Source organism: Sinocyclocheilus rhinocerous, unplaced genomic scaffold (genome assembly GCF_001515625.1).
Source record: "Sinocyclocheilus rhinocerous isolate Xijiao unplaced genomic scaffold, SAMN03320098_v1.1 scaffold1403, whole genome shotgun sequence".
NCBI lineage: Eukaryota > Metazoa > Chordata > Actinopteri > Cypriniformes > Cyprinidae > Sinocyclocheilus > Sinocyclocheilus rhinocerous.
In genome coordinates, this window is record NW_015641009.1 from 137,476 (window position 1) to 147,233 (window position 9,758).

General features: G+C 37.7%; 1 protein-coding gene across 1 annotated transcript in view; it reads right to left on the bottom strand.

Moving 5' to 3' along the window:
- recql4 (RecQ helicase-like 4) overlaps positions 1-9,758 on the bottom strand; it is a 24,500-nt gene that overhangs the window by 3,271 nt on the left and 11,471 nt on the right. The window contains exons 8-23 of the mRNA XM_016569620.1: positions 8,220-8,822; positions 8,044-8,143; positions 6,963-7,113; positions 6,765-6,881; positions 6,290-6,442; positions 6,115-6,207; positions 5,607-5,743; positions 5,334-5,417; positions 4,377-4,565; positions 4,121-4,303; positions 3,160-3,358; positions 2,798-3,075; positions 1,959-2,096; positions 1,519-1,792; positions 428-557; positions 172-338 (exon numbers count right to left, since the gene is read on the bottom strand). Of these exons, the coding sequence (XP_016425106.1) occupies positions 172-338; positions 428-557; positions 1,519-1,792; positions 1,959-2,096; positions 2,798-3,075; positions 3,160-3,358; positions 4,121-4,303; positions 4,377-4,565; positions 5,334-5,417; positions 5,607-5,743; positions 6,115-6,207; positions 6,290-6,442; positions 6,765-6,881; positions 6,963-7,113; positions 8,044-8,143; positions 8,220-8,822 (2,996 nt within the window). The remainder of the gene's footprint in view (positions 1-171; positions 339-427; positions 558-1,518; positions 1,793-1,958; positions 2,097-2,797; positions 3,076-3,159; positions 3,359-4,120; positions 4,304-4,376; positions 4,566-5,333; positions 5,418-5,606; positions 5,744-6,114; positions 6,208-6,289; positions 6,443-6,764; positions 6,882-6,962; positions 7,114-8,043; positions 8,144-8,219; positions 8,823-9,758) is intronic.

Consider the following 9,758-nt stretch of genomic DNA (forward strand, 5'->3'; position numbering starts at 1 on the left):
AAGCTATTTAAAAGCGAAGGAAAGCGAGGAAAAGAGGGAACGCCCCCGCCCCCACGGTGATACCGGTATTACCGGTGTTGTCACACGTCGATTAACCGGTGGGAAAATTTCCTCACCGTCACAACCCTACCATGCATCAGATGATCTGTGAACCATATGGTCTCCTCTCACCTGTGTCTGAACCCCACTGCAGCTGTCTCACTCCTCTCTTCACCAGAGGAAGCTGCCAGCCCATAGTGTCCGCCAGCTCCACCACGTCAAACTCCAGAGTGTCACATGACTCCACGCGCTCCCCTGCCATGCGTTTGCGCGCCAGAGCCACAGCGACCGGTGGACACCTGACAACATACAAAATGACACAATCAGCACTGATGAGCTTCTAGAAGCATCGAAAGCTACTTGGTCACACTGTGAAAGAGTAACGTACAGTTTGGTGATTTTGCGGAGTTGTTGCGGACCGCCGTAAAACTGCAGCTTACAGATGGAGAGCGTCGGATGAAGAAGCTCCACCCACTGCTGAGGATGAAGCTCCAGGTAACACAACAGGGTCTCCAGACCTAAAACACACAGAGAATTTAGATTTAGCGTAACACATAGAACTTAATCCGAGAAGATAGCTATAGTTCACGCCAGACTTATCATTAACTAAAACTAAAAATATTACATTTAAAAATCATTTAAAAATCAGGTTGACTGAAATAAAATAAAATAAAATAAAGACAAACTGAGCTTTTTTTAAATTTTATTTTAGCTAAAATTCTACAATTATTCAAACTAAAACTGAAATAAAAATGTCTAAACTAAATAAACATCCAAAAAATCAACTAAAACTAAAATCAGTGTTATATTAGTTATCGCTGAGATACTATTATAGTTATTAATATTTAGAATCAGTTTTTATTTTCCATTTTCATTTTAGTTCTAGTAATTGTGTTGCACATTTTTGTCATTTTCATTATGCATATGTAGTTTTTCTTATATTTTAGTTTTAGTTATTTTAGTAAATCAAGTGAAACTACATTAAACTGAGATTTTTGTTTATTTTATTCCAAGTAACAATTTTTTGCAATGGTTTTGACTTTAGTTCCAGTTTTAGTTAACTAGAATAACCCTGATTAAAAAGGGAAACAATTTTTTTTAAAATATTATGATAGTATAGTAATCTATACTGTCATCATTGAATCACCCTCATTTCATTCAAAATGGAAAATTAACCTGCTCTTGTCCATACAATGACAATGGACTCCAAATAAAGCATAAAAAAGCACCATAAAAGAATAAACAATTTGATGGTGTTTGGGTTTTCATCCACATATTTTTTGTGCCAATTCTGGTATTGATTTTGCAATAATCAGCAAGGTGGAGAAATGTTCTATTCATTAATTTCTAGATGCACATCCCCCCCAAAAAAACATGTACGTCTCAGGAGAGTGAGTAAATGATGTTTGGTTGATCGATCCCTTTACTCTCAGAACTTCTGTATTACAGCACTTTCTCTCATGTTTATCCAAGTCTCACTCTCTTCCGTGATGTCGAGGGTCTCCACGGTCTCCTGCATGGGAATGGCTCTCTCATGTGTGTGACACGCACGCTGTACTCGCACGTCACTCAGTTTCAGACCGCCGTCGCTCTCCTCTGTCGTCTGAGTTGGTTTGTTGTGCTCATGTGGAGTGTGTGTCTGCGGTGGTTGTTGGTCTGTGGGAGTCACTGTCTCGGACAGCTGCTGCTGGTGTGGATCAGTGTCTTCACAAACCTCCATCTCCAGTAACTCACTGTCAGATACTTCTGCAGCCTACAGGGTATGACATTCAGACTTCAATGCAACTCAATAAATAAAAATAAACACAGAAATAAAACTAATAAATACATGAATAAAATACAATAAAATAAACACAAAATAAAAAGTACGTATGAAAATACAATAAAAAAAAACACATTTGTAATTACTCAAGTGTTACCTGTGCAAAATCCTGCTGCTTCTGCTGAATCTGTCTGCATTTACATGGAGGAAAAACCTTCTGCACCAGTTTCTTCACTGTATAAAAATCCACTGTGTCTGCGTAGATGTGCCTGCGCAGCTCATGCAGGTCTGCACCCTAAATGTAATATACAAATAATAGAAACAAATACCAATTGTTGCAGTGTAATTGACAGCTACAATTAACTAAAACTATTAAAATTAATTTTGTTAATTGAAATAAAGCTAAAATAATTTAAAAATAAATATTAGATGAAAAACTTAAATGGAAATGTAAATTAAAATGGAAATAAAATAATTTAAAGTTGAAGTACTAAAATAAAACTGATAAAAAAATAAAATAATAATAATTAAACCTAAATAGTAACATTTAAAAAAATTGTAAAAATGACAAAACCACATTATAAAATTACCAATCCTACATCTTCTGCAGTTTTGTTATTATTAACAAAAATTAAAAATAAATATTAAAAAAATACTTTATATTTTTTTTATTGAAATAAATGTGAAATTAAATACAATATAAATATTAGAAGAAAAAAAGCTTAAATATATTTAAATGTAATTAAAGCTTAAGTTGAAGTACTAAACTGGAATAGAAATAAATTAAACCTAAACAGTAATATTTACAAAACCTAATAAAAATGACAAAAGCACAACACTAAATTACTGAAACTTCAATTAAAATTAAAGTAAAAATTAATAAATACTGTAATAGTATACAATATATAGTATAAAGTATAAAATATATTACTAATATTAAAATATTGCCACTAATATAAATTTACAAATAACTAAAAGTACTACACAAGCACAGACCTCTGGGTCTAGAAACAGATGGCAGTGTGCTGGGTGTCCGTCGCGTCCTGCTCGGCCAATCTCCTGCACATAGCTCTCGAAACTTTTGGGCATGTTGTAGTGGATGATCCCACGCACGTCTGACTTGTCCAACCCCATACCAAAGGCCACGGTGGCCACTACCACACGCAGCTCCCCGCACATGAAGTTATTCTGCACTCGCCGCCTCTCTGAAGCAGATATCCCGGCGTGGTACGCCTCTGCAATCCACTTCAGAGGCTTACGGATCTTTTTCCTGGCTGAGTTGATGTGGAAGAATGAAATAAATACCTCCAAACAAAGCGAAGGAGCAGAAGAGTTTTGTATGACAGTGATGTATTTACCAAGTGCTTTCTTCTTCTTCCCTACAGGATTGTCGTCCTCATCCTCTGGTGCTGGTTTGGAGGACTCTCTCAACATCACCCCCTGCAGGCAGGTGCGCAGCAGTGCAGCGATACGGGACGTCTCCTCTCGCCTGGTACAGTAGATGATAACCGACTCTAGAGCGCCAAAGCGTTCGCCCTTCAGCAAAGACACCAGAGCCTGTAGGAGAACACATTAAGATATTTGAGACAAGTGTAACAGCTAGGGATGGGCAATATCTTATCGTTTGCGATATACCGGTAAAAAATCCCCCCACAATAAGAATTAGTCTTCCCGCGATAATAATGATAACGTCTATTTGTTGACATTAGTATTCGTTAGTAGTATTACTTCTGCGATGCATATGTGGAGTTTCTGCGTAAGGGCGCCCTCCGGCTTCCAGTATGAATTAAACCGTCATAGTACTCAGTAATGCTCACAACACCCTATTTTGGGTAAAAATAGGAAAGATAATGCTTTTCTCTAAAGAAACAAGATTCCCTAAATTATCGTCATTGATATCGTTATCGCAATAAATACCAGAAATATTGTGATATTTTTTTAAGCCCATATCACCCATCCCTAGTAACAGCTTGTTCGTGCCAAGTCCAAAATAACCTCATGAAAAAGATTTTTAAGCATTGCATCTCTCTAAAATTTAAAATGTTTCATGTATTCAGAGGTTAGACTGAGGTTTAAGAGAATGATGACAATTTGTGATTTGGCCAATATTTTTGGAGCAGAAAAGTGTGAGTAACAAAATCATTAAAACAATTTAAAAAAAATCTAAAGAATTACAAAAAAAAACTGATATATATATTTAGCTATTCAAGCAGTGAAACAGTCACATTGTGTTTCATTTCTCTGAAATGAATTTCTCTATTTTAATGTTGTTTAGTTGCATTTGACATCTTACATGAAAACAAGACTTTCTAAACGCACCTGCTCTTTGTCTCTGTCCATGGACACGGACAACTGGAGGTTGTGAGGGACAGCAGCAGAACGGACGGCGATTCCGTCTTGATCGCTGATGTCCAGATGTCGGCCGATGTCCAGCGCTGTGGACAAAGTGGCCGTGGCAGTGAGACCCAACAGACAGCGCACACCCAACCGATCCCTGAGCACCTACACAACACAAACATACATTAATTCTGAAATGATCAAATGAAGAAAAATATGATTCATTTGAGAGACAAACCTTGCACAGTCTCAGGTAACAGGGCCGGAAGTTGTGTGACCATTCAGACACACAGTGAGCCTCGTCGATACAGGCGAAGGCCACAGGAGGGAGCTGGTCTGCAGGAGGGAGGCATCCTGACCCCGAGTGACCTCCGCCAACCAGAGCTTCAGGAGACAACAGCAGGACATGCACCTGACCGGCCTTCACCTACACACACAATAAAATACATCAAACTAAGTCACACATGCTCACAGATTCATTTAACACATGATGAGTCTCACTTGTTCTAACTAGCAGAGATGAATCAATTTGTGAAAAACAAAATGCGTTTACATATTTGCTTCACAAATCTAAATATTTTGATGCTGTTACTGGTCTGGTTAAGAACAGTCTTGTTGTTAACTAAAACAAAAACTATATAAAAAATTCATTTAAAAATGAAAATTAGAAATGCTGCCTTGGTAACTACCTTAAATAAAATAAGTTGAAGTACTAAAATTCAATACTAAAACTAAAATAAAAATAAATTGAAGCTAAAAAATATATATATTTATAAAAATAAAAACGTGCATCACAAAATTACTATAACAAACTACCATGAAAATACATTAAAAAAAAACAATAAACAGTAATTTTGGTTAAAATTAGAATTGTTGCCCTGAAATAAAACATTGAAGTTGACCTAAAATCACTAAATATAAATACAAATAAAAAATTTTTTTTAAATATTTAAATATTTTAAATTAAATTAATAAAAACTAAACAAAAATCATAAAAAAAAGAAAGACAAAAATGACAAATTAAAATGAAAAATATAACAATAAAAAAATTGCTAATAAATACTATAATATAGTATTAATGATACTAAAATAACACTGGTTAGAAAAACCTAAGATGAAAAAAAAACCTATAGCCTTTATACCTGTATTACAAGACATGCTACACATCATTTGTGAATTATTTTATAGTCTTTACCTTCTCAATAGCCGCTTCTCTCTGTTTCCGAGACATGATGGAGTGGATGCAGGCGGCTTTCAGCTTCGGCGGGAGTCCTGAGAGCTTCACAAACAATGTAAAAATGAAACAAACACATTAAATGGTTGTTCTACCTCCCAGGAGATGTTTTAAGCTACATGCTCATGAATTCTCACCTACACAATGTAGCAAACCTGAGTGAGAATTCCCTGCATTATAAACAGCATTTTCTAGAATACTTAACTTATATTTCCACTACAAAGTCAAACGTACCTGATCATCCATCAGAGACACCAGAGGAGACACCACCAGCGTGATGCACTTTGACCTCTGGGCGTACAGGTACGCAGGAAGCTGGTAGCACAGAGATTTGCCCATACCAGTGGACAAAACCACTAATGTGGACAGACCTGAATGAAAACAAAACCACCAACAGATCAGAGAACCCACTTAACACTTCACATGCAACTCAAATTAATTTAGCTTTTTACTTGTCTGAACAGCATAACTCACTCATATGTGGGTTAAAATATATTAAAATGGGTTTTAGGAAATTTATTTCAGACTGAACAAATATTAGACAATAACATCCATTTTTAGGTCTAAACAGTAAAAACACACAGGAATCCCTTCAATTGTGGTTATTATTGCCGTTTTATTCATCATTTGGTACGTAATTTGTATTTAGCATCAATCATATGATTCATACTGCACTGCAGTATGGATGTGTTGAAATACAGAAATGTAGTAATGCCTCAAGCTTCTAATAACTTCCTCCCACCTGAAAGGATCCTCATGATGGCCGTCTCCTGACCAGGCCTGAAGGACTTGTAACCAAAGTCTCGAAGTGCTTCGTACACCTCTGGCGAGACATCTGTGGAAAATCAAAGGAAAGACAGAGAATAAAAAGACATTTGCACAGAATTAAACTCTTACAGCACATTAATGTGACATACCTTGAACTTTCCCATCATCCTTTGGTCTGTAGAGCGGCTCCATAGGTGGAGGAGGGGTGGGCCGCTCATAATCTGGTCTGATGATATTGAGCAGTATCTCCGCCCCCTGATCCTCCTTCTCAGAGGAGTCTCCGCCCACAGAGGGAGGGGCCGCTGAAGAAAGAAAACAAAACCTTTACCTTTGCTATTGTGGGTGATATGGATATTATAAATTATAATAAATAAAATAAAATGTAAAAAATTCTTAAATGTTATTTTATTTCAGCTAGTTTTCAAGGCAAGAAAAAACATTTTAAAAAACTAATAAAAATGACAAAAACACACAATACAATGACTAAAACGTAAACTAAAATTAAAATGAAATCAAAAATATAAAAAATTTAAAAAAATAAAAATAAAAACAGATGGGTTGCTAGGGTGTTTTGCAACAAGTGACTAATCGCTGTAATTGAACATGTGCCCCATGCAGACCCACCGATAGGCTCCGACCGCAGAGTTCCTGTCGCCCGAGCAACTTCCTCCAGAGTGGGCAGCTCAAACTCCTCCTCCTCTACTTGGGTTTCCTGCTGTTCTGCAGAACTCACAACAGGAGCTGAAACACAAATCCAGATTTATCAATAACATAACCACAAATTCATGAGAGCAGAGTCACGTGCCCTGCGCAGCCTCTCACCTCTTCCTCGACAGTCTCGTGCCCAGTGACCCGTCCCGCCGCACTTGTAGCAGGTGTCGCCTTGACGATTGAAGCCACCGAACCGCCCCCTGCCCCTTCCGACTCCGCCCCCAAACCGCTCGCCTTTCAGCTGGAACTTCTGCATGTAAATCTAGAATTATAAAACATTGAGAAAGCCACATTAATGAATTACCCAATGAAAAACATTTTATAAACATAGTTTCAGTATTTATAATTGTATTTTTTTTTTAATTCAAAATAATATTATTTAATTATTTAAATTATAGAAATTAAATCAATAAAAATTACTATTAATACTATTGTAGTAGTAAAATATTACTCTAAAAAATATATAATAATAATAATAATAATAATAATAATAACACTACCACCAGTATTTTACAGAACAACAGTAAAATTACAACAGCCTAATAATATTTGCAGATGTCTTGATTTATTTGCTTTCAATTGCTAGGGCTTTTATTTTGGCGCAAAACCACTGTGGACTGTAAAGTTTCTTTTTTGATGACAACAGAGATATAAACAATTCACAAAATAAATGAGATGGCTGATATGTTTCCTCTGGATTTATGCAAATCACATGGATCATACTTCAGATTGGAAATGACAGAAATTTGTAATCTATTCTCAAAAAATTGCATAAGATTTACAATGCATGAAATCTGAGATCAACAATACTAAACAACAAAGGTTTTAGAGCTCTGATGGGAGGGAAAACATTTCCAGTAAATCACTGCTTAAATTTAATCTACTCTGGGACATCTAAAGCCTTGTAATATACAATATACAAATTATCTGGAATATTTTTATGCTGGTTTTTTGTTTGTTTATAGAGCTCGATAGTCGTGGTCACTATATACTGTCATCTTGTAAAATTTGTCATTTTTGTGTCATAAATTGTGTCATTGTGTCCAAATTCCTTTGAAACATCTGTATGTGTATTTCACAGTAGAAATTTATATCGGTTTACAGCAACAAAAAGGTTGAGCAAACTATAACAATTTTAATTTCTGGATGAACTATTCCTTAAAAGAAGTTGATTTTGGTGTTATCAACCAACCTGTTTCCTTAGCACAGCTCCTCTCAAAGCAAATCCCTTGACATGGGACTTCTTCTTTAAATTGATTTTCACAAAGTTCCCATCTGTGTTTTTGGTTGGCCTGGTTCAGGATGAGGACAATAAATCAGTAAAACACTGAACAAAATGTGACAATAACTGATGTTTATGGTACCCACCTGACCCTGACTGTGTTCTTCATTGTATATGCAGCGGCTCTGGCCTCCTCCTCATCCACTTCTCCCAGCAAATTCTCCTGAGGAATTGCTCGTTTCTGGGTTGTTTTTTTCTCTGAACTGGCAGTATCATCCTCCTCCTCGACTTTTCCTTTCCTCTTTCCTCCTTTTTTGGGCTGATCCTCTCCAGCTGCCTCTCCTTTCTTAGTTCTCCTTCTCTTTTTCACTCCACCTTCCTGCTCCTCAGATTCGTGCACGTCATCATCATCACCCTCCCTCTGTCTTTTTCGACCTTTGGTCTTTTTGCCACCTTCGGCCTGTGCTCGGTCACCTGAGTCTTGATCTTTTCTAGCCCTGGGTTTGCGTTTCTTAGCGTTTGAAGCAGATTTAGGCTCCTCTGAACAGGCCTCGTCATCTCTCATGAGAGCCGCAGTGTTTTTTTGATATACCTGTTCACCATCAGGCCCCGGGGAGCCCAATTCTGCATCCACCACATTGTTCCTTACTAAAGATACTACTGGACCTTTCTGTACACCATCCTCTGACAAGGAAGATTTCTTCTTCTCCAGTGAAGCCTTAGGAGATGTCTGACCCTCATTTGACGCAGTTTCGCTTTTAACAGTAGGTTGTAAGACACTGTTTTCGATTTGTGACAGCTCTGAATTCCCAGCAACAGGTTTCTGAGGTTCTTCCACCTCATCGAAAACCTGGCAGCGTGCAAGCCAGTCCGTGTCCACAGAGGAAAACCTCTTGGTCATGGACTGCTTTAGAAACTGGACCTTCTCCAAGCTCTTGTGTGCAGAGCCCACAGCTGGAGACCAGGATTTGGAGGGGGTTATGGATGGAAAGGGATCTGATGGCTCGTCCTCAAACTCTTTGCTTGCCGTCTGTACAGGAGGAGCGCTGGGGTCTGGACACATGTTAGCTGGCTTTGGTGTGTGAGTGTCTACATCTGTCGGTGCTGCACTGGAGTCTGGAGCGTCTTTCAGTGGTTTTGCTGGTGTTCGGCGAGGGGTTGTTGCTTTCTTCAGAGAAAAAGATCGCTCCTAGAATTCAGTAAATGTGACAAGAAAATAAGAGAACAGATATTCTGTAACCTATTTATCCAAAGCCTCGTTCAGACTGTCAGCCCAAATCCGATTTTTGTGCAAATCCGATTGAAATCCGATCATATTTAGATAGTCTAAACAGCAACGAACTACATGAAATCCAATTTTTGCAAATCCGTTTCGAGCTACATTCATATGTGGTTTGTAATCCTATTCAAATCGCATTCCTGGAAATCCGTTTCAGTCTGACCGGTCAGATCGGATTTAGCGTAGCTTTTTCACGCCCTCACGCCATGTAAAACGTAAACACGTCAGACGTTTTTTTGCAGAAAACATGCCAGAAACAAGCTTGTGTCGTTGCGAAGTGCAAGTCAAGCGGAAAAACACAATATACTGCTAGTTTACGCACCTCTTCGAGTTTTGAATGTAGCGGAGACGGCAGCACCGAATAAAGCCGCACATTCCAGCTTCCTGCGTTTCTGCCGCTGCCTCA